The 25090-nt window shown below is 43.1% G+C and overlaps 2 protein-coding genes across 6 annotated transcripts in view; one reads left to right on the top strand and one right to left on the bottom strand.

The window, feature by feature from the left end:
• kazn (kazrin, periplakin interacting protein) overlaps positions 1-25090 on the bottom strand; it is a 57697-nt gene that overhangs the window by 27361 nt on the left and 5246 nt on the right. The gene's annotated exons all lie outside the window — the stretch shown is intronic.
• LOC110976511 (uncharacterized) lies at positions 1875-24535 on the top strand. Of its 5 annotated transcripts, none has more exons than XM_087147501.1 (12): positions 1875-2154; positions 6405-6650; positions 7778-7993; positions 9838-9990; positions 12348-12533; positions 14370-14461; positions 15040-15166; positions 16068-16214; positions 16522-16622; positions 17427-17621; positions 18362-18462; positions 18859-24535. In XM_087147501.1, the coding sequence occupies exons 2-12, from the start codon at positions 6429-6431 to the stop codon at positions 21357-21359; spliced, it is 4041 nt and encodes a 1346-aa protein (XP_087003627.1). In that variant the 5' UTR covers positions 1875-2154; positions 6405-6428; the 3' UTR covers positions 21360-24535. The 5 variants fall into 5 exon arrangements, with proteins under 5 accessions (XP_087003627.1, XP_022085525.2, XP_087003629.1 ...); XM_022229833.2 differs by having other exon boundaries at positions 1876-2074; positions 6395-6650; XM_087147503.1 differs by having other exon boundaries at positions 1876-2074; positions 6395-6650; positions 18362-18463; positions 18863-24535.

The following is a 25090-nucleotide window of genomic DNA, read 5'->3' as shown; positions in this document are numbered from 1 at the left end:
TGAGCTTCTAAGTCAATCGAACAGCTGTCTCTCTGCGCTTGTCAGTTCTAAACTGAACGTGCTGGCAAATGTAAGAATTTGCCGGTGTAAGAACCGAATGATAGTCGACAGCCATTCTGAGCGGACTCCATTTTAAAGGATACTGCCCAGACGCGTAGGACGAGAACAGTAGCCCTAAAATACGATCTTATTTCAAGAGCTTTTTGCACAGAGGGGGCATGATTACTGCATTGCCTTAGAGGAATATGTTTCTGCAACTGCGAGGGGAATTCGTAAGGGTTCAAAAGTCTAGTATTACAGGAAAGCAGGGCAAACGTGCATGAAATGTAAACTTTGAAAATTAATATTGTGAAGTCCCTCCGAAAAGTACTCGAAAAATAGTAAAGTCTCTGATTTTTTTAATCCGTCAGAGTTCACTTTTAAGGAGTATATATATGTTGGCTCTACGCCTCCCTGCCGCTAAAATGGAGGTGCCAGAAGGTTGCGCGTGTTCGTTTCCGGAGGGGCGGAGCCGCTGATCTGCGCAGCGCAACGGTGGCGGAACGATCTTCAAAGTGTTGGGGGGGGGGGCAGTTGTGAGACTATGGCATCAGCCACCATTAGTAGACCGATCCATTAAGCCCCGCCTCTTTATCCGGTTCGTAAGTGACATCGTCATACACGCAGACGCACCACTGATCGCAAGCTCCCATTGGACGAACATTAAAGTTGCGCGTTAACTTCCGGTTCTATGGTTCCGGTTCCATGGCCGTTTTCCAATACTCAGCTTCGTCTCCGTCTCAGGGTCGTCTCCGTAACCAATCCCCGATTGTGGGCCTGAACCGTTTAAGTTAAATTGAAGTACTGTAATATTCACGTTTGGTTCTTTTGCATCTTACTTGATGATGTTTTGTGGCACTATCAGACTTACTATAGCGCTTACAATTTCAAAGTCAGGTAGTAAAAAAAAAAAAATTGAAGCCTGTGACTGAGTTGAAGTTTAGTACTGGAAAACGGCCCATGTAACTCCATGCTCTGTGGGCCGGGCGTGGTAAAACTGAACTGAACTGACGTCACACTTACGGACCAAATAGAACCTGCCAAAGGGGGCGGGGCCAGGGTGTCCTCCACTCAAACAAGCGGTGACCCTCCTGCCCCCTCCCCTTCTGACGCTTGTGGCGGAGCCCCTCGCTCACGGATCAATGTATCAGAAAATTTTGAAACATTTGGATGGTTTCAGACATCAAATGTTCAGTCTGATGTTTAGTGCGTCTTTATGAAGAGTAAACATTAACATAATTATCATCCACTTGTACAATCCTTATTCCTTTTTTCAATGAAAAGCAGCTTGTGAATGGATTTAGACCTTCGTGGAATTTCTCCCTGAACGAAATTCCTTCCCTAGTTTTCATTTCAGTTTAATTTCACTTTATTTCCCTCCACAAACACAAAAATAGACGAATACGTGTAACATGTACAATGGACAGTAACAACAGGAAGTGGAGGGGTCTTGTAAAAAGCTACGCTTTTTACACCACCAGAATAATTCCATAATAATAAAACCCATAAAAATACAGATTTCTAAACATTAAACCCCCTTCAAGTGTTTAGCTCTTTTTCCAAATCTGAGCGTTATCTCCACAGTGGTTTCATCTCTATCAGAGGCCTTCTTTGCACACTTCTATAAATACTCTTCAAACCATTGAAAATGCTCCAAAACTTAATTATTTGTTCAGAAATTGCAATGCTGGGCTATCAAAAACAGAGAATTGCACTAACGGGACTAAAATTGGCGAAACGAGGAAGCCGATGTGATTGAGTAACCGTAATTTGAAAAACCTATTCAAGAATGAAGAATGACGGTGATCTGGTTCCTGGAAGTCAACAAATATGAGTTGCACGGTGTAGGTGGTGACCACACAGGATGTGCATTTAATACGTGAAACGCCATTTTGGAGGTACATTTAGTTGGTTTGCGGTTTACCATTCGGTTTCGTTTGACGTTGATGTGGAGTCCTCTCTGAAGAAGTTCAAACTAGAAACGTTACATCTGCACTCTCCAGGAGCAACCTGTTTTGTCGTCGAACAAAGTGAGGTAGGGGACGGTGTGTTAGTCATTGGAGCTCCGACATGACCGACGTGACACACAGGACAGCCGACACGGCTCATCAGTAAGTCAGTAGACAGTAAGGCATTCGAAGGACGGAAACAGCCTTGGGTAATCTGATCCCTAATCGACGCACACGACATCCGGAAATTCGTGAGTCGCGACTTGTCTGGCAAAAGTGGCATGTATGGGGTTATACTTAGATATACATAAAGTATATGTGTACTGTAACTGTAATAATGGCAATCTTTTCTTTCAGGGAACTCTACTTTTTTGTTTCAAGTTATTTAGGATTCTAGTTCGGCCCTAGCCAAGGCTTAAGCTACTTCCTGAACATTAACACTGACAGTAACGGCGACTAAGGCACTGCTCTGTAGGCTTTCTTAGGTTCATCTTTTTTGTGGTTCCGTACACTATGGCATTTTGGGAAGTGCCCTGCAATTGTACCAGAGAAAACTCCATTTGCACTTTCTGAAGCAAATCTTCCCTTAAAGACCCTATAATATAATAATAGCTAATGTATATGGAACTACCAGGCACGAATGTATTTTGTAGCATTTAACCTATATTATTTGCAAAAAATGAGGTTTTTTCTACCATCCTCACCTCTGGTCCCATGATGATCTTCACACATCTGCATTCTCTGTGGTCGTACGTCACGTGACATAAACAGGCGCAGGGTATTCGTATAACGAATGTTGCTTTGGATACCAGTCCCTACAAATCCGAGGACTCTCATAAGATTATGTATAAAGAGGTCTAGGAAATCTGTGGTCGGGGAACCACACTAACCACATTTTGGCTCGACCATTTTGGAAGCAAGGGGTAGCAATGTCAGGGCGCGCGGTGTGAAATAGTGATTTGGAAGTGGCGGTACCATAAATTTGTGCCGGGAACAGGAGTTATTGATATTTGTGGGAGGAAGGGTATTTCAAAAGTGGAGGGTGAGGGGGCTGACATGATCACAGAATGTGCACTCAGTTCAGAGTACAGGGAGTACATCTGTACATGAAATCGGTTGTATACTGCCATCATTTTTTGCCAATGATATACCGGTACGTGTAGGTTGAACGCTACAAAATACACTCGTGCCCGGTAGTTCCATATAGGTTAGCTATTATTATAGGGTCTTTAAGGGAAGATTTGCTTCAGAAAGCGCAAACGGAGGTTTTCTCTGGTACCATTGGAGGGCACTTCTCAAAATGCCATAGTGTATGGAACCATCAAAAAGACGGACCCAGGAAGGCCTATGGAGTAGTGCCTTACTGTTCAGGAAGTAGGTCTAGGCCTATTTCTTTTTGGATACGGTTCCATTAACGTTAATACTAAGGCCTATGACTGTCTACACACACATGACAAATGGACATGATAAACTTCACTTAACACATGGGATATGGAGGTGTACAAATCCTTTGAAACTAGTCTGAAAAAATTGTTGTCTAAGTACATGTACATGCCTCGGAAAGAACCCTATGAATGGACAACACTAATATTTTCTTCAAATGTTATTGGCCTAAAAACCTTCAGAATGTGACAGCATGTCCTAAAAAGCGAAATTTAGCTAAGAAAATTCTGAAGCATTTAGGCCTACTTAAAAAATTATTTTCAGACAAGTCTCACAGGTTTGTGCATAGGGGCATCAAGTGTTGTCCGTATATGGAACACTTTCCAATGCCTCAATATTCTCACTACTAACTTTGACATTGTAGGACATGTTATCACTTTCTGATCGCTTACATGCCACTGCAGGGGAAAAAACACTAAGTAATGTCCGTGTGTGGAATTCATTTACCATTTTTTATTTCTAAGTTACATGTACATCTCTTACAACTTAAAAGTGCACGTTTCACTCAATCATATCAGTCAGACTCATATGCGTCAATCCAACATCTTGTCCCAAATTATTTGTCGTATTTGCAGTCTTGGTACTTTTTTCTTTCCCCTAAGGACTGCTCTTTCTGAGGACTGTGCCGAATAACCAAATATTTGATCAATTGTTGAATATTCAAATATTTTTCAAATTTGAATATCCAAATGTAGAATTCATGAAAAGGAACTGAAAATTTTCTTTTGTTTAAAATGAGAAAAATTGCACTATAGAAGCTTGTGTCTAGCAGATTCATATGAAAATCTTACAAGAAATAAGAAATCTTACAACGATTTAAAAAGTAAATTAATCCTTTAACAATTTAAAAGGAATTGAAATTTTCAACAAGGCAAGAGGTCTTGTTCATCTCTTCAATCTTGCTAAATCATGGCTGGAGATACTCCTAGATGTGAGAAGCTATTATATTGATCATAATGTACAACTGTGTGTTATTACAACTGATTTTGTATACGGTTTGTTCATCAACAATCAGCCAGTCGGTGCAACCGAATATTCGGATATTCGATCAAATTGAAGGTCAGATATTCGAATAGTGAATTATTCTAATTGACTCAGCCCTACTCTTTCTGCATCATGTACAATGTACATCAGAGTGAGGTAGTTGTATTGCCTACCAGGTACCAGTGTCTGATGTCGTCCTAGCAGACAGGACCCTATGAATCACCTTTTTTTTTAACATTTGGATATATAACTGTATATTGTTTACTGTCGCCCAACCATGTTCAAATTGTTTTTAAAAGGCAATTTGTTGGGTCCTATCACGTAACGTGGACCAATTCAGATGATATTATTAGAAAAGTGTCCATCATGATTATGGCTGGCCATCAGTTAAAAAATGAATTCTGTGAGGCCTGACAATTTGTTTTCAGTGTATATTTTTGTTGTTTACAATAAAGTCTCAAACTCTTCTTAAAAATTACATTAAAATTACGCTTCCCAAGAGTAAACCAGTTAATTATAAGCACAAGTAGTTAGAATCAATATCTTCTTAGTTGTTGTGAGCTGTGGTTTACACGTCCCTAATTAATTTGTCCATGATAGACGTCACCAAGTTTTTCCCTGCAGCAAGTAGACTTTTAGCCATGAGAAAGTGATAGCATGGCCCAGAGTAAAAGTCCAGTGAAGTGTTGGAAACTGTGGAAGGATTTTTCCTTTCTTACACAGTATTTTGGGCCCCACCATCAGTGAGCAGTACAGGGAGCAGAAGGTTGAAATCATACACTGGACAGCAAAAGAAACTTGCCACTTTTGTAAAAGGCCGCACATAAAAATTCACCCCGTAGAAATAAACAATTTTTGTACACAGGTATGCTGCAATACCCCTTACTAATCACATGCCCAAAAGCAAGTGATTATCTTTATAACAAAGACGAAATTGACATGCACAGCAAGTTGGTTACTGAATCAAAAGTCACACACAAAAGCACTCTCCACCAAGCAAAAATGACCCATGAATGGACAACATTTTAAACAACCAATGACAAAGTGAAGACCTGTTTTGTCAAAATGATGTGCATGAGTGGTTTCTGTATGGGGATGCCATCCTTACTGACTGTGCATACACATTATTGAAAAGTAATGATTGTGACTTCTTTATTTCATCCTGTGACACTGATTTCTGCGTAAAACTTAAGGCTCATTCTATAACATTCTGTGACTTTTGATTCAGTAATCAAGTTGCTGTGCATGTCAATTTCTTCTTTGTTATAAAGATAATCACTTGCGTAAGGGGTATTTGCAGCATACCTGTGTACAAACATTGTTTATTTCTATGGAGTGAATTTTGATGTGTGGCGTCGGACAGAAGTGGCAAGTTTCCTTTGCTGTCCACATACATTCCTGGATAAGTACACTATGAATTTGCAGTTTGGGTCATCCCGTGAGGTTGGGGTACAATTTGTGATGGTGTCAATTGTTACATGGGTGCTGTAAAAATGAACAGCTATTTCCCTGAATGTGGATTCCAAATTGACATTGTTATACATCTTGCAAGGCTGAATACAGAGGTGTGCGTTATTTTTAGAGTAAATGACCTACTCTACAAGTCACGACAGACAGTAAAAGTTACCGATGTAAAAAGGATACATCACAAATTGTGCCCTAACCTCATGGAATGACCCAGCTGTACGCCAGGCCCAAGCGTAAACTAGCACAGTGCACGAGATGCGACATGGACTGTGTAGTTCAGTATGACATCACACTGTTGTCGACCAAACCGCTGCGGCATTCGTAGAAGACCACGTGCCTCGCGGATTGGACTGCATTCACCCGAGGACCCATACCAACAGGAAAGGACTCGGGTGTCTGCCCATCTATTGGAGATTCCATTCCAATTTTTGTTTATTTTTTTGGGGGGGGGGCTTACCAATCAGAAGCAAGGGTTCAAATTTGCTTGAAGATAAGTATACATATTGTGACAGGTACATGTAGCCTCTCCAACTGCTGTGATTAACCATGGAGGAAAGTGAGAATCTTGAGTGGCTTAGGGAGCTTCTAGAGGAAACACAGCTTCTGCAGTTTTTCAGCAGCATCCATGATGACCTGCATCTGTCGCGCCTGGAACACTTTGACTACGTCAAGAGCGCGGACCTGGAAAAGATAGGCATGGGCCGACCGGCCGTGAGGCGCCTGCTGGATGCGGTGAAACGACGACGGCGGCGGACTTTCCTCGGAAGGGTAAGTAAATATGTAATCAGTAAGCTGAATTATTTCCCTTGCTCAGGTAAAGCATGTCCGTGTCTGATTTGACCCTCGTGACTTTTTGCACTTACTCCGGCCTATCCTAAAGAATACGGGCGATTTACAATAGTGCGCCTCCAAGAGTTTGCAACGCCTTGGCCAATCACAACGCGCGAAATCTGTCGACCCTTTCCAAATGCGCATTTGGTCGACAGATTTCGCATGCTGTGATTGGTCAACCCGTTGCAAACTCACGGAGGCCCACAACTGTGAAACGCCAGTATTGACCCACCGAGTTGGTCGCTCGGGGAAGTATCTTACAGTGCAGTGCATAAACATGGCTGCAGAATTCTGAGCTCCATGCATGAACGATGCCAACGAAAATTGATGCCATTGTGAATCAGAGTGCAGAGAAACTCTTGCATGTAGAAGCAGATTGGCTCCAGTCAAGTACCATAAGTCACATGAAGTAGAGACCGGACATAATGCATATGTGCTTTCTCAAGGTTATGACCTAAGGGCAGCGGCTGGGATTCGAACCCCTGACCACTCTGGTCACAAGTTACAAATCCTAGCAACCAGGCTATACCCCTCCATAGTAACGGATGGACCACCATTTCTGTTATTGATGTCTCATGTATTTGCTTTAGTGAACCCTAACCCCTGAGCCCTCTTGGCTTGGCTGCATCGCCAGTCCTTCAAAATCCTCCAACTGCGTCTCGATAAAAGTTGGATATACATGTAGCCTCCGTCCTTTAAAATTCTCCATTGAAGGGATGGCCACTGCCTTATCCTTATAAATCTTCCAGCAGTCTTGTCATTTATGTATGTTGATGCTGGTGAGGCAGTGTGCATGACATCCTGGAGCAGTGTGGGTAATTTCAAATATTATCTTGAACTTAGTTTATGTAGAACTGAGCATATTAACAGCAAAAGGTTCAGCCGAACACAGTGCATCCTTCAAAATCAGACACAATCCTGCAAAGAAATGCTGGGTAGATTTTCGGGGATTGAGGATGGTTAGTGTAAAAAATGATAACAAAACCAAGTACAATTCCCCCACCATCCCTTTGTTCACCTTTGACGACAACACAGTAAGGATGTCCCCTGATCTTTACTTCAAGGTGCTGAATCGCAAGGGAGAGAGCAGCGCAGGCGCTGCCAAAGCCAAAGTGACCTCGGGCCAGCCGTTGTCCGAGTCGCAGGCATCCAGCAGCAGCCTCAAGCACGGCCTGACATGCCTGATCGGGGAATCGGAACTGACCCTACACGAGAAACTGGGGGACGGCTCGTTTGGAGTAGTTCGACGGGGACTGTGGACTACCCCGGGCCACAGACAGGTACACGAATGAGCAACATAACACTTACTCGAAGGTGTGGGCTTATGCATTTCAAATTATTGACGGATTACGTTGCGGCCCATTATTTTTTTTTCGATTGCTGTAATTTACCAGTTCAGTTTAGATTTTTTATTGGCATAAAAATGCAAGTCATGTAAACGTACAACACACAAAACAAGAATATAAAAATGTGAAGTACACATTTAACTAATGCATAAATACTCCTGCTAAAGCCGCTCCAAGTAAGGCACTCTTGCCTTACGGTTATCTCCCTATCTGATTTGCAACGTTAATTCTGTCGTGATTGTTACAACAGAATGCATTCCGGTCCTTAATAACATTAGAGATGCACATGTTATATCTAGAGGACAGGAGCCTGGAATTTCCCCCCCCCTAATTTAATAAAAGCCAAACCCATCTTTCTAATGGCGTTCACGGTACGGTTAGCACAGTTCAATGCCATATTAATGAAGTTAATGCAACTCTTCGCAAACCAAAACTCCAGATCCATGGCGACAAATCCTGCAATCGCATTAGGGCTGTGCTGAATATCCGAATATTCGATCGATTGTCGAATATTCAAAGATTGTTTTTCAAATTTGAATATTCAAATGCAAAATTCATGAAAAGTAAGGGAAGATTTTCTTTTGTTTTAAATGAGGAAAATTGCACTATGGAGGCTTGTTTCAAGCAGATTCAAATGAAAAGTGACTGATATCTTACAGCGATTTAAAAAGTAACTTATTCTTTAAACAATTTAAAAGAAATAAAAATTTTCAACAGGGCAAGAAGTCTTAAATCTTGCTTAATCTTGCTTAAATTTCTTAAATCTTATTAAATCATGGCTGGAGAAACTCCTAGATGTGGGAAGCTATTATATTGATCATAATGTACAATAGTGTGTGTTATTGCAACTGACTTTGTATATGGTTGGTTCATCAACAATCTGCCGGTCAAATATTCAGATATTTGATCAAATTGCACGTCAAATATTCAGATATTCGATCAAATTGAAGATCAAATATTCGAACAGTGAATTATTTGAATTGATTCAGCCCTAAATCGCATTGCAGGATGTTTAAACACAATGATGCAGTCCATTTTAAAGAGGATTGCTGATGGGTTGAAGCGTTGAACGTTCCCTGGACAACCAATAGCAGACAGTTATTTGTCTCTCGTCTCCTATTTGTTTTGAGCTCACGTAATGTCTGAGAAGTCTGTGAAGGTGGACACTGTTTTGAACTCGAAGTTGACCCCTGCACGCTGCCAGTGCTGAAGCAAATATCGCTCCGGGGCAGGGCTGCGGACTGTCGCAAATTGTGAAGTTGCGGTGTAAAATGTTGTACAAATCTACAGATGGCTTCGGGAGCCAGCATTTGTGACATGTGGCTGCATTTGAAAAGTCAGTTGACGTGTCTCACCTTGCCCTTTTCAAACCTACATGGGTCACTCCTTTGTGGGTTTGAGATCACAAATAATACCACCAGCAAGTGGTGCAAGCAAAGAATTGGTCCAAATTGAAAAAAAAAAGGCTTTTCTGACGATAATCTCGGATTGAATTTTCATCAAGAATCAGGCTTACCACAGCTGCAACAGTAGCAACTCTGTCCGTTTAGGAGTACTACACTCCTAAAAAGTTCTAAAATTTTGTAGAGAGTGTCCATTTTCACTGTACTTACATGCCTGTACATTTCATTCTGACGGTGTTTGATAAATCCGACGTTGTGCTATTGGCAGAGTTTGGCCGCCCAATCGAAATGGTGGTCAATGCCTGTAAACAAACGGAAGGCAGTAACGATGTGTCTGTGTACACGTGTCTTGACATTGGATGTTTTTTTTCTCAGGTTGACGTCGCCGTGAAGTGCTTAAGAAATGATGCTGTGCGTCAGGCGGGATTCTTTGAGGACTTTGTCCAAGAGATCAACTCGATGCATTTGCTGGACCATGCCAATCTTATTCGCCTGTACGGCGTTGTTATCGCCTCTCCACTCATGATGGTGAGCCCTGTGACAATTCTCTTTGGCTTACAACAAAAACTGGTTTAAACCTTGCTTCCAAGCAATCTGGGAACATATTGGAACTTTTCCTGAATTCTCCAAAATCCTCCGCTGTGTAGGAAACCAATGACTTGTCCTGTGAACTGTAACCTTCAAGGAACGCCCAGCCCCACAGAAAGGTAGAATACATGTACAAGTAAATGCTGCCCTCCGCAATCCTACAAAAACCTACAAAAACTTCCCAGTAGCTTTTGAAGGATCTTGAAATTTTTTGAGTGGAATTTCTGTTGTCCAGTTTACGTGCATAGATGCTAGTTTTTCCCGCTGTGTTATGCACATGTCTATTTCCTAAATATAGATTTTTGTGAAACTGGCACATGTACTTCCTCGTATTAACCCTAACCCTCCTCAATCCTCCAACAGGTGAAAGATTGAGGAGGGTTAGGGTTAATCAACCAGAACAATTTTTGATACAAGCGTATTGAAAATTGGAACCTGCGCCTTTACCTTTCACCCCTAACACCCCCCCTCCACCCCTAACACCCCCCTCCACCCCTAACACCCCTCTCCACCCTAACACCCCTCTCCACCCCTAACACCCCTCTCCACCCCTAACACCCCTCTCCACCCCTAACACCCCTTTCCACCCCTAACACCCCTCTCCACCCCTAACACCCCTCTCCACCCTAACACCCCTCTCCACCCCTAACATCCCTTTCCACCCCTAACACCCCTCTCCACCCCTAACACCCCTCTCCACCCCTAACACCCCTCTCCACCCCTAACACCCCTCTCCACCCTAACACCCCTCTCCACCCCTAACACCCCTCTCCACCCTAACACCCCTCTCCACCCCTAACACCCCTCTCCACCCTAACACCCCTCTCCACCCCTAACACCCCCCCTCCACCCCTAACACCCCCCTCCACCCTAACATCCCTCTCCACCCCTAACACCCCTTCTCCACCCCTAACACCCCTCTCCACCCCTAACACCCCTCTCCACCCCTAACACCCCTCTCCACCCCTAACACCCCCCCTCCACCCTAACATCCCTCTCCACCCCTAACACCCCCTCTCCACCCCTAACACCCCTCTCCACCCCTAACACCCCTCTCCACCCCTAACACCCCTCTCCACCCCTAACACCCCTTTCCACCTTTTCTATTTTAATACCTTGGAATCCTTGTTTTCATTTGGGCTTTTGTGCATTTGGCCCCAAACCAGCTGATACGGCATTCCCTGTACATTGATATATGAACAGGTTCATGTACAAGCAATGGTAAAATACCAGTACATGTATGGGGGATGTGGGACCCAGTGGTAAGGGATTAATCCTTTCAAATCTTGCAGTGGGGGCACATATTGTTACCTGGGGCAAGTCACTTAATCCTGAATTGTCTCTGTCCATAAAGAAGTACAATGTACCCATGAAGCCCGAGAGGGTTATTTTGTGGTTGATTAACCCTACATAATACTAAAAATTATTACTTACATGTTGTGGTAAAATGTACATGTACTTGTAGCATACAGTCCTGTTGCTTGTATGAGGACATGACCTTATTGTTCGCTGAAGCCATGAGATACAATAGATAAGAAAATGTACTATACAATGCTGTGGCACTATGAATGCATGGCTTTATTGTTTTTTGTACGAGTAACAATGGAAGTGTCCCAGCTAGGAGCAGTAATTAGTAGCGCTAGGTCCTTCAGGCTCAGACTACTGCTTAGCATTTTGTTGTACTGAGTCCTGTCACCCAAATGATATGCCAAGGGGGTTATGGTGAACCTGGTTGGGCTTGAAATGGCTTCACTTGTGGTTGAACAAGCCCCGAGCTGGACCAAGAGAGGGCGCAGTTTCCCCAGCAAGGGAGGCCCCTTTGGTGGGAACTGTACTTGGCTGGTTCACTAATGACTATAAAATGCACATGTTACGGTCGCATGGCTATTAACAAAATGAACACCCCCCACCAACGTGGCTCAAGGCAGATGCTCCCCAGGGGTTCCCAGAGTTCCCTGGGCTCCAGTGAACAGTGATAATGTGGGTGCTGACATTTGCCATAAAGATACTGCATTATGATGTCATCTTTTGGGAGGGTTGGTTACAACCCACTGACTCCAAATTAAATGCAGTTTAGAAAAAAAACGATGTTTGTTAGTGTTTCGAAAAATATGGACTTAATTCCTTTTTTTTTCTCCTCCAACCCCAGATCAATTAATTGTTGAGGAAAAAGGAACTTGAGAGTTTGATATTTTATTTTTTCAATTTTTCGACCCTGCAAAATGTCATGTTTTGTTCATAATCCAATAAATAAAAACACGATGGCCTCATTTCCCTCTTCCCTGTGAAACAATCAGGTGACTGAGCTAGCTCCCCTGGGTGCCTTGGTTGACCGGCTTCGGAGTAAGCCCGACGAATTCTTGATAGCCACGCTGTGCGACTACACCGTGCAGATCGCCAGCGGCATGGAATACCTGGAGTCCAAGCACTTCCTGCACCGGGACTTGGCAGCCAGGAACATCTTGCTTTGTAACACAGACAAGGTAATTTTTTTTTCAGTTTTGCAGTTTTTTTATGCAGATGTGGCAGTTGTTCCTCTTGCTTTCATCGGGGGAGGGGAAGTCCTTTCACCAGTGAAAGACGGGGGCGTGCTACACGGAACCAGACCAAAGTCACTGAATATTGTTTCTTAGAAAATGACTGCTCCCTGGTAGCTTATGCCATTTACTTACAATCACCAAAGATGAAGGAGATTTGGGATAAGAACATTTCAAAACTTCTAGCTTTTTTTGTTTTGATCAATGCAACATTGAAGTTTTCTGCCTGGAATGACCTCACTGTTTTGTTTGTGAATATGGAAATTTGCATCAGTGTAAATGAACAGAAAGGTGCCAAAATACCTTTAAAATGCAGAAATAATATAAATTGAAACCTAGAGGCACATTTTCAAGGGTCGTGGGGGAAAAAAGGGAATTTTGTAGACCCTTTGATAATGGCCACAAAAAGAATCAGGAAGCGTTGTAATTCTGAAGGAAAAGTACATTGGGTGCTCAGTTACGAAATGTAGGCGTCAAGTGCGGGGACTGTCCCCAATAGATAGGAGAACTCTTCAATTCCAACGATGACAATGAGCAAGAATGCATATGGCAACCCGACATGTAGGGACCATTTACTGTCATGCTGCGGAACGGTGCCTTTGATGGGCATGTGCAAAAAGGGTGGGGCATTTACACTTTTAAATATTTAATTTAATACCAAATTACCGATTTACCCAAATATTTAAATGGAACCGGCCCTTGTAGAGGTTTGCTGTTTTGATTGATGCAATCTGGCATTCAGTTTTATTGTGAACCATGCCTGTTACATACTGTTTTTCCCTTTCGTTATCCGTCTACTTTTTTGAGAAGAACAGTGAATTCTAAAACAATAAATATTGCTTGTTTTAAATGCCCCAATATCAGTCTACATTTTTACAAAGGTTGGACCATGTGCATTGTTGAACTATATAATTATGCATATATGAAAACACTGAGGTACATGTAAGCGGCGGTGACCTCTGTAAAGCAGGGTTCGCACGCCTCCGGAAAAACCTGGAAAATCCTGGAATTTTACACACATCCTGGAACGTCCTTGAAAATGTTTATTTTTTAAAAGAAGTCCTGGAAATTCCTGGAAATTGCATTAAATCAACATTACATGTACTTTTAAAATGAGACAAAAGTGATCTAATAGCTGTGTGAGTGAAATCAATTTTGGATGGTGCCTACAATGTGATTCTTTCTATTTTGCATGCGCGGGCACCAAGGATATCATTACTAAACTTTCGTGTAGTCAAATTTTACCTTCGTTTTTTGTAGCTCCATGGTGAACTGTCTGTTGTGGCTATAGTTATGAAATTGCTCTCTATTAAATTTATGTCCTTTATTTAATACGTAATTGAATATTTCCAGTCATTATAAACTAATAAAGCTCAGTGTAAAAATAAAACTGTGAATGTGTCAAACCTTTTTCCTTAACGTTGAATGGACTAGGGAAAGTTTATTTTTTTCTGAACTTTTTTCTGTAACGTTGAATGGACTAGGGAAAGTTTATTTTTTTCTGATCGCCAGCTGTGTGTAGGCCTACCTCTTGGTCTGGTTGTCACTGTCAGAACCTGAATTAATTCCTGGAAAAATCAAACTTTTGACCTGGAAAATCCTGGAAAAGTCCTGGAATATTTTTTCACAAAGGTGTACATTTACATGTACATGTATGAACCCTGGCAAAGTGTTGGCTAAACTATTAAACAGTATGGGAAAGTTTTTGTAAACATTTTTCAAATTAAACGTAAATTCTCACCCTTAATTATGCAATCTTTACTTGGGTATCGTTTCATCCAGATTAAAATTGGGGACTTTGGACTCATGAGGGCGCTACCAGTAACGGAGACGTACTACGTCATGACCGAGCACAAGAAAGTTCCATATGCATGGTGAGTTGAGATAAGGCCAAGTAAAAATACACCTTAGTTTCTCGCACCTACCTGCTTCCTTTTTCCCAGCCGTCATTTTTTTTCTTATCTCCTTTTTTTTAGTTTTTTTTTTTTTAAATTAAATTTTCATCGTATCCAAGCTTTTGATAAGTTTGGATTGATCATTCTAGGAAATCTACAGATTTTTAATGCACAAGGTAGAACGTTTAAAGAGCACCTCTAAGGAAAACAAATTTTCTCTGATTTTATCTGTTCAAATAAATAAAAAGAGCCCTTTTAAGTTAGTTATGCTTGAGCTCTGAAGACAAATGACACTGCATTCAATTTAGATGGTTTCCTATTTATTTCAACAGATAAAATCAGAGAAAAATATGTGTTTTCCTTAGAGGTGCTCTTAAACATATTGTAACTTGAAAGAATCCCCAATTGGATTGAAACTTGGCTGATGAAGAAAAAATGATCGGATGACAAAAAAATTTGACAGAGTTTTCACGAACTTTTTCTGGCACTGAAGCACTTTCTGTCTTTGATGGAATGTAACCAGGGAGTGGTAAAAAGTTCCAAATTTTTTTCTGAAGGTGTGCTCCGGAGAGCTTAAAAACCAGGCAATTCTCACATGCCAGTGATGTATGGATGTTTGGGGTGACACTATGGGAGATATTCACCTTTGGAGAGGAGCCCTGGTTGGGGTACAACGGAGCACAAGTAAGCCAAGTGCCGTAGCTTTGTGCACGACGAGGGGTGTTATATTTGTAGTAGGCCAAGTAAAGAACATTTACCCGTTAAAGTGTCTAGGTTATTGAAACAAAAGAGACGGTGGTTGGGTTTTTGAATTTTCAAGATGTCCACCATTCTTTTTTAATTATTTCCAACAGTCTTTGGTGTTTCCATCGTTCAAAGGCGTAAAATGAGAGAGACACGTTGGACAGGAGAATTGAAATATTAACAGTGGTGTTATGAATTTGTTTAGTAAGTTTGTAGCATGATTTCACAAGACTTCCAAAACACAGTCGCTTTATGGTAGCATGTGCAATACGAGCGATTCACAATAGTGCGCCACCAAGAGTTGGCAACACATTAGCCAATCAGAACGTGCGAAAATTGTCGACCCTTTCCAAACGCGCAATGCGTCGACAAATTCCGCGCATTGTGATTGGCTGTCGCGTTGCAAACTCTTGTTGGCGCAATATTGTGAAAAGGCCGTATTCAATTTGTGTCTATTGGCAAGAAATGCTTATGTTTAGAGACTGCATGGTCAACTGTCAAAGTGCAAGTTAACCAATTTTGCACATTGTGATTGACTGTCGCGTTGCAAACTCTTGGTGGTGCACTATTGTGAAAAGGCCGTATTCAATTTGTGTCTGTGGGCAAGAAATGCTTATGTTTAGAGACTGCATGGTCAACTGTCAAAGTGCAAGGTGACCAATGGAGTTTAAAGTTAGAAGTTGCAACTCGCAAGTATTTTATTTGGGATGGATTTGTTGACTTTTTACTTATCTCTCTTCCTTTACTGGAGATGAAAATAAAAAAACCCAGGATTTAGGAGCTAAAAATCAGTTATCTTTCATAAAGCCGCTCCTTTCTTTGGAAAACCAAATTGGTTCAGATTCTTCATAAGATCGATAAAGAAGGTGAGCGTCTGCCCAAGCCTGAACGCTCCCCGACATCAGTCTACGAACTCATGCAGCAGTGCTGGCATCAGTCTCCCGGTGAGCGACCAAACTTCTCAGCGCTCAAGGAAAGACTCATTCAGGTGTGTGGACATGCTGGAGTTCTTTTTAGCCCCTCCTTGTCTTGGCTTGTGCTTGTGAGATAATTGTCTCTTGTTTTCAAGGTTTTGTCGAGGTTGGGGATGGGGGGAGGGGTGAATGGAGCAAGGGGGCGGCTTGCCCTTCCTTTTATAAAGATACATTGGGGAAAAAAATTAAAAAGAAAGAGGGAAACAGGGAAAAAAGGGAAAAGATCATCCAAACAACCAAGTTTTGTTTTTTACGCTCCACTAGAAGCTGGAGTGGAGTTCGCTCGTAGAATTTCTGCTCCGTCTGTTTTGCCCCCCTCAGATTCGTCCAACTGACATGAAAGCGCAGCAGAACGTCAACACAGATCAACTGGACAAGATGGTAATGGAGGTTGGCGACACCATCGCCGTCATGGATGGAAGGTGTGCTTATTTGTTACTTGATATCATTCCGTTTATCGGAAATAGTTGAAGTAATTTCGTTTGTCCAAGCAGCCTCTGATTACATGGACGTGCAAAGGGAACAGTATACCCTAAGTGTTAGCTGTACTCTCAGTGCTACAGTTTGTGGGTTCGTTCTTCCTTTTTTTTGTATTTGAGACAACCGGAGTATGGTTTTTGCGACGACCGCACTGAAGAAGAGGTAGGATTTGTTGGGATTTGAATTGAAGAGGTGATAACTTGAGCCTGTGAAATGCATAGGGTGTCTGTATCGACTGGTAGTGCTGAGGCTGTCATGTGACCTGTCATGTGATCCCTGAAAATTGAGAATTTGTGGAAAGAGGAAATTGGTGGGCTCCCCTCCCAGATGAGCAGAGACGCAATGTAGGGAGTGTGGTTCCTGTCACATGACCAAGCATGGTCATGTGGCCAAGTAAGGTCACCTGACCAAGTATGGTCTAACGGCCGAGTGTGGACACATTTTCAAGTATGGTCACAGGACCAAGTATGGTTAAATGTGCAAGTATTGTCACATGACCAGGTATAGTCACTCAGCCATGTGTGGCCACATGACTGGTCACATGAGATGCTCAGTACCACTTACTGATTTCAACACCAAGACAGTATGGTAACCCCCCGCCACAAACTTTTCACCACAAGTCCTCACAAGGTATCAGTTCTTTGATTAGATTTTTTTTTTTCAGTGCTTTTTATCTTAGGATGGATCTCAGAATTTTGGGCAAGAATTTCACCATTACGCTGATTTGTATCTTGACTGTTACGCAGACCGGACAGTACTTGGTGGCGGGGCCAAAACCGACGAACCAAGCAGGTCGGGTACTTCCAACGACGGTATGTGTCGCCGCCTTCCGGGTCTCTGAGACAAGAAGACATCAGTCTGCCGTTGAGGGACAGCTTAATCCACACCGGCCACTCCGGTCCGGACGGCGAATCCTGGGGTCATCCGGATGTCATTGACGAGTGGGTTTAATTCATCACTCTTGGAAATTAGAAACTGTGTTCTGAACTTGCAAAATCATACGTCAGATGTGACAGGGACATGAAAAAAAAAGGACCCCTCATTTTTTGGAATTACCCTAATGCAACTTCACATGTGGATAAAAGGGTACAGACTATTTTTCCTTCCAGCCTCAGTTTGGTTATGTTGCTTTGAATGGCATAAAAGCAAGATGGGGTGCCCCTTGATAGAGGTCTATTGTATCCCACCATGCACTGCAGCAAACACTGTCTTACATCACCAGTTCAGTGGGTTGTTAGACAAGCGTCTTCACGTACATGTAGGTAGAGGGCTTCCACAGAGTAGCTACCGTTATTTTATAATGTTGGTTGCAAGAAAGTTTCAGGGCATCTTGAAATTTTTTGACACAATGTCTTAACCCCTTCATCCCGGGAACTGTCACAGCCGTGGCTTTGTTTGAGGGTTAGTGCATACCACACATACAGTCTATTCACCATGCAGCTGCTGGTTCAATGGGGCCTGCTGCTGGACACAGCCCTCCATTCGGGGCATACCACAGCCCATTAGTCACAGTCAAAATAATCCCGCCGTGAAGGGGTTAAAAAGCTGGTTGCAGATGAAAAAAGAGCACTGCATTGTATCTGTCAAGTTTGGTAACGCTTAACTTTCGTTGATCTTAAAAATGCACGTTGTACTTGGATTATATGCCTCTGATGGTGTTCACTATCGGATGTGTTTGCAGGGTGTATCGTATTCCCATGGAGCCGTTTGATGATCACTTTGGTGAATGTGGAGATTTCGGCGATTCAAGACCAGCCCTTCTGCTGTCGGACAGGTCCAAAAGTAAGTTCTCTAGCGCATCGAAGCTGAATTAGATGTTTGTTTTCAAACAACATAGGTCAGGAAATCAATTCAGCGTACCACTAACGAACGTAAGTGGGCGCAAGGGAGCAGCGTTTAAGTAGGGTCAGTGATTTTCTTCTTTCAAAATGTCCTCTTCGGCCATTTTAAACATTCCATTTTGACCGTGAGAGCAATGAAGGAAAATTTTTATCCTGTGTCTAGCAGTAGATTGCATCTACAAATCTTGATGTTATCTTAAAAGTTAGCCTCACTTTCAGTTCCATATGGTGGACTTGTGAATAAGGCCAGTTATGCCGACCTCCTTTGGACAAGGGGCCACACTAGGTATGGAAAGTTGGCACGTCAGGTTCTGACCCATTGTTTTTGTCTCATCAGGCAGCAGCAGCAGCAGCAAGGAAAAGGACTTGGCAGCCAAGCGTGACAGGGCGACCAGGTCCTCGGGGCGGGCCAGCAAGCAGCTCAGTCAAGCCAAGCGTAGCCGGAATCAGGGAGAAGAGATCAGGGCCGGCTCGTCCGTGTTCTATGTCAGAGCTTCGCCGGAGGCGGATGGCGCCGACTCCAGACAGGAGAAAGACACCGAGCTGCTGATCGATTTCTCCGAGACTCTCGACGGAAGCGCAGACGGTGGTCAGGACCTTCCTGAGAGTCACTCGCAGTCGTTGGCTCTGTTGGACATGTCATTACCAGATAACGAGCTTCATCAAATACCCACACCCTTGCGTCCTGAACCCAGCCACGATCTCATATCAAGTGATCCTTTTAGTTTAACGATTGGTGCAACATTAACGCAAGGTGGGCAAAAATCGGAACATGAAAACTTCAGTGCAATGTCCAACAATATCGCAGGAAATCCTGTGAAGCAGCATTATGCCTCAACACAAGATTCGGTTTCAAAGTTTCGGGACGACTATCAGCTGAGCAGGCCTGCTGCCCGAAAGACCAATCCATTTGATAGCTACAGGTCACACGTATCTGATGCACAAACTTTCGGTTCGCAGAGCAGCAGCCCTTCTGTCCAGCATCGGTACGATGCTGTTGCCGATGATCCCGGGCCCGAATTTCCACAAAATGTTACAGCCAAGAGCCGTTCGGGTCCATCTAGCAGGCCCCTCAGTGATTCCGGCATGGTTCACGCCTTCAAGCCCCAGCAAAAATACGTAGATACCAAGGGAACTGGTGCCAGGTCGTCCCTGGTGAAGGGTAGACATCTGTACGACGATGTGCCGGAAGAAACTGGTCACCCACCCGTGGCGAACACGCCCAAAAACTGGGTCCATTTCTATGACGAAGTCCCCGCCGAAAATGACGATTGCAATGGCAAGACCAAGGAAGTGCCGCAAATGGTCGATCCAGTGCCGAGATCCCATCAGAAGCCTGTTCAGCAAGTTCGCCGTTACTCCCCCTTCTCCCAGGACACCCCAGTCGCCAGGAAGGCGGCCTCGCTAATCTCCGCCACTGTCACTCTTGAAAAAGTAGGAGCAAAATCCGCCAGTTGTCACAATGATAGGGGTTTCCAAGATATCAGTCAATTTCGGAGCGATTTTGGTAGCTCTAAGTCAGGTGACGATAACAATAAGCCTGGCTGTGCAAGATCTGATGGTACTGAGATCTCAAAGTCGTTTCTTGCAACCGACGGTGACGCACATCAAAGTAGCTCGGACAGGGCTCCACTTATTGGTAAAGATCACAGTGGTATTCAAGACGACTTGAAGCCAGGCAAATTGGTCAGTAAGTTTCTGAAACCCGATGATAATATGATGTTGATGAACTTTCCCACCAAGGGGAAGAAAGACGAGGGCGACACAGAGAATGAAAGTGAACAGAGACCGGAGTTACCGCCACGCATGCCTGTCGCGGGGCAGCAGCCGGCGGGCAGAAGGCACAGCCGGAAACTGGACCGATCCGAGAGAAAATCGGATCCCTTGCATTTGAACACAAGGTCCCGGCACGAGTGGACGCAGCAGAGGAACGAGGAGGAATCCCTGAGCTGCCCGATCTTCAACAGTGACTCCAATCTGCCTGAGGATCAAAAGCCGCCCCTTCCCCCTCGAAAGCCGGTGCCCGAATCATCCGATCACCTCCGTCACTTTGTCAGGCCGGTTGAGGAAAGCAAGTCCAAGATTTATCCCATCATGAGGGACGGAGTCAAGCTGAGCAACACTCACTATTTTCTCCTTCCCCCGAAACCTTTGTCCGTTGTGCACACAGTCGACAGAAGCAGCCCCCCGAGTCCAGAAGTTGATTTGGGTGAGCCGCCCGTGTCACCTTCCTTCGGCGTAAAGTCACCCACGACAGCCCACATCCGTCCTATCATGCGCGACGGAAAGCAAGCGAGTGATACCCACTATCTGGTCACACCAGGGCGTAGCACAGTCTTCACAGATTCGCTCAATGCCCACAGCACCTCTGTTGGTGACCAAGGACACAAAACGGTTCACTCTTTCTCATCCAGAGGAGCTCAGAGCTCTGCCGACGGCAAAGCTTCTTTGCCACGGAATGCGCTTGACCTGTCCACGCTCAGCCCCATTTTACCCCAACCCAACACCAAGACCATCCAGTACACCCGCAGCAACAGCTTTGGCCCCTCGTCCTCGGCTCTCACCACCGAGGACTCGGATTTGATGGCCTCGGAGACAAAGTCCTCGGCTATCCAGAAGATGCGGCAGGTCCAGGCCCAGGTGCACGGCGTGACTATGGAGGAGTGCCGCAACGTGCTCATCGGCAACGCGTGGCACGTCGACAACGCCGTCCACGAACTGAAGATCGAGCAGCTCTTCCAGCTGGGGAATGTGACCCGCGAGCGTTGCGAGTCGCTGCTCCGTTCCTTGGACTGGAATTTGCAGCTAGCCAGTTCAGTCATACTTGATCAGTCATGAGTGCTCAGTTCGAAATGCCAAGTCATTTAAGTGTTGCTTGCTCTCAGACATCGTCTATTTCTAAAATAACTTTAATAAAGAAGTTGCTAATGCAATTGCATCGAATGAAGGAGTTTTAACATCTATTCAAGTGACCTACTTAAACTTTATACGTAGCTGGTCAAACATATTTGTCAGCGGTATAGTGATAGCTCATGTGAAGTCATCTATTTCTGGAGCAAAGCTTGTCAGTAGAGTTGCCAAGGCAAACACTGTGTTCACCGGTCAGTGTTTTTCAAATTTTACACTCGTAAAGATCAGTACCACCATTCCAACTTCCCAATCGAATCCAATATTACCAGCCGAGACAATATCCAACTTCTTTGTTGTTCTTGCAGTTTATTATCATCTACAACTTGACTGACATGAAAGCACATGTACGTGCAAGTCTGCTCCTATTTCATCGTGAATGTAACTCGCCAACTTTTGTGCTCAAATTCTATGCAACAGTATCAGGCAGCACTGTAGTTCTCCATCTGCCAGTTAAAATATCTAGGACGGAACACCCCTGATGTGATGTGATCTGTGTTGTTGCCGTCAAATTAACCAACACCAGAACCTTGAGGCTATCGTGTACATAAATGAACTCAGTATGGGCCCGTTTGTTTCTCACGGATCTGGATCGTGATCGGTGAACCCAGGGCTGGTTTGTGCCATCTAGTAGGCGGGTTCTGGTGTCAGTGAACCAGCGACAGATCACTGATCGCGATCGGGATCCGCGTGAAACAAACAGAGCCTAAATTTACATTTTACTTATAGATTAAGACCACATGCATGCCATTGCCCACCGTGAACAATACCATTGCATGAAGAAAGTAAAATTATGAAATAGAAAAATATTTTGAACAGTAACTCATTGAGTATGCATAAGATGCGATCAATTTATATAACGAGTTTTGCCCTTACCCAACGTATATATTGATAAACACTGAATGCTCAGTGCTTGTCCGAGAGCTTGCAAAAAAATTCACAAGCTCACTCGAACCCTCGACCTCCTGCTTACTAGTGCAGATGTCTTAACCACTCGACCACCAAGCTTGCCGGGGTCGGCTGGCCGGTCCGAGTCAGGTGAAGCAGCGGGTACCGCAAACTATTTTCATGATGTATTTTTTTTGGATCAGTGTTTCATCTGGGATTAAAACATCTAGCCTGTCTTTTCCAAGGCCATGTTCAAAACTGTCTGATGGAGATTCTAGATGTAACACTCAAATTTGGTAAAGTTTTATTGGTCACTCATTAAGGTATGCAATACCTTGCTATTGTTTGAGAAAGTGACCTTGGAAACTCAGTCATCACAGTTTTAAAAAAATAACTCGTGTTTTGATGCAAACTCTTTAGTAACAATGATCACTGAATATCTTGTGCCAAGTGCATTATTCAAATGCAAACAGTGTACCTTTGCGGTATCTCAGCATGGAGGGTCCGCATTTGTTAAATGAAAAACTGATACAGTAATTATATGCAATGTCGATCATTTGTTCGATTGATAAACAGTTTTGCATCGCCGTTTTCCATGAAAAGTGACTTGTTGATAGTTTTGCAAATCTTGTGAAATATTTTTTTACCATCACAGCTCGTCACAAAATGGCTGTCAGTAAATGTATGTGTTCGCTGTGTAATAACTGTTCGTAGATCAACGATGGGTCACAAAACAAAACAGTGATTGGTCGGTTCGGAGTTTACTCTTTCAGTTGCGAATATTTCTTAACACGGTCATCAAGAATGAACTCTAATTAGGATATGTACCAAGACCAGGGTGCCAAATTGCAAGGGCAAATGGGGGGAGTATGACCCCCAAACAGAGGCCAACAAAAAATTATTTAAAAAATGTGAAAGGCATTTTTTTGTTTCTAAAAACATGTTAAAGGCACCAAACTGTAGCCTGAGACAAGCCATAATGGGTTATAAAAACAATTTCCAAGATACATGTATTCTTGCTCAAACAAAACCCTTCCCCCCCCCCCGAAACTTGGTTCAAGGTCCTCCTTTGCCAAATGGGAAGACAAGTAATGCTGCTTGTGTATTGGTGCTCTCTAATGTTCATGGTTAAACTCTCGCTGTGCTTGCCATATACAGCTTTTGTCTTTTCTTCACTGTAGATAAAAAAAAACTTAAGTAGCTCTAGCATGTCTAGTGTGACACAGAAGTCGTCGATGACACGGATTGTTCACACGCATGTAGCCTGTCAGAGCGACATCAGAAAGAATGCCATTGCATGTATAAAGATGTATTGTATTTGTAAATTCTTATTAACTTCGTTTTTAACTTTGCATATATCTCTATTTTACTTCCTAAGCAGTGTATATGCAGCTTACATAAGTTATACTGTAAGTTAATTTGTACATGGATTTGTAGTTTAAGAAAATGTACATGTTCAAAGCTCGGGAGGGAGCCAAAATATATGTTAAGAATGTACAGAAAGCTGTCAGTGCGGAGGAAGGTGAACTTTGGACTTGTTTCCAAGACGATTACTCAGAGCAATTTAGATTGGCTAAGTATCAGTCCATGACTGTCATTTTGCTATTACAATCTTTCCTGTATGTGATGTATGCTACATCTTTGATGCATAACTTGGGTGTTTGTGTATAGCTGTGTTTTGCGTCGTTACTGTCAATGTTGTTTCCGATCCTTGCATGTTTCATCGCAAGCCGAATCGAGTCACAGGCTATTGAAAATAGTGAACTTTGACAAGAAATTTGTCGTCGTTTCCCTGTTACTTGCGATCTGTCTTGCGAAAGGGCTCCTGACTCGACTTGTGATGGACTTGATCACAACGCTGTATTACATTGAAAGTATAACCGCGTTAGGCTGTAAATGGTATACGCAAAAGCGAGAACTATACTCTTTTCACAATTTCAATTGTGTAGCTTTCACAGTACGTACTGATGAGAATATAGTGGCATTTATCCAAAGTCCAGTAAGTTTTCGTTTGAAATTCGGGTCATATATGACATGAAAGTATTAATTATAATATAGTTATAATAAAGGATCTAATGGAAAGAATATGTAATTTGAATTAAAGAAATGAAGTATTAAGTTTAGTTTACTTGATGGGGGGTGTTTCAAGTAGTCCTGTCCTGTATCATTACAATTGAAGCTTGTAAGACGTCACGTCATTAAAGAGTGTTGAGAAATGATCTCTTGCTTGTCAGTCGACGTTATTTTACACCCCTTCTGGGTTTAAATCCATCTATACTATTGGCCAGATGTCGCATTCTGTTAATTGCCCTTTTTTCAATTCAAACATAAAAGAGCAGTTGGTTTGTTCTGCTTTGCTTTGGCATTACTGTTGTCTTCTCAGTGAAAGACCTGGTAAATTTTTTTTTTCCTGAAAACAGTTTTGTCAACTCTAAGATCCGTATGAAACTTGGAATTTTGTTTAACAGATTGTCCATACGCCTCATTTGGATAAGCAGAAATGATGGTACCCAGGTGCGAATCCAGGGTGGGGTGGTCGAAATCCCTCCCGCCACCCACTCTGCTCTTTAAAAAAAGGAGACAAAATTAGGAAATTAATAACAAATAACTAAAGTAGGCCTGAGTGCATCATTGTAGACAATGTATATCATGCAGTGTATCATCATCGTTTCAACATGAGCCATTACAAAAATCCAGCCTGACCCCTCCCCCTGCGCCGAGAAAGCGGACAGGTGCGTGCCACACAGTGCACACTGACAACGAGGTTGATTCCC

Source organism: Acanthaster planci, linkage group LG16 (assembly GCF_054643075.1).
Source record: "Acanthaster planci isolate LZ-2023a linkage group LG16, COTS_SCS, whole genome shotgun sequence".
NCBI lineage: Eukaryota > Metazoa > Echinodermata > Asteroidea > Valvatida > Acanthasteridae > Acanthaster > Acanthaster planci.
Note: the sequence above shows the minus strand (reverse complement) of the source record. Positions and strands in the feature narration are given on the sequence as shown.

What these genes read in the sequence shown, in the direction of transcription:
- LOC110976511 (XM_087147501.1), top strand. Translation starts at nt 6,429, where the DNA reads ATGGAGGAAAGTGAGAATCTTGAGTGGCTTAGGGAGCTTCTAGAGGAA. An exon ending in TGGGGTACAACGGAGCACAA is followed by an intron (nt 15,167 to 16,067) that starts GTAAGCCAAGTG and finishes AAATTGGTTCAG; the next exon opens with ATTCTTCATAAGATCGATAA. An exon ending in ATCGCCGTCATGGATGGAAG is followed by an intron (nt 16,623 to 17,426) that starts GTGTGCTTATTT and finishes ACTGTTACGCAG; the next exon opens with ACCGGACAGTACTTGGTGGC.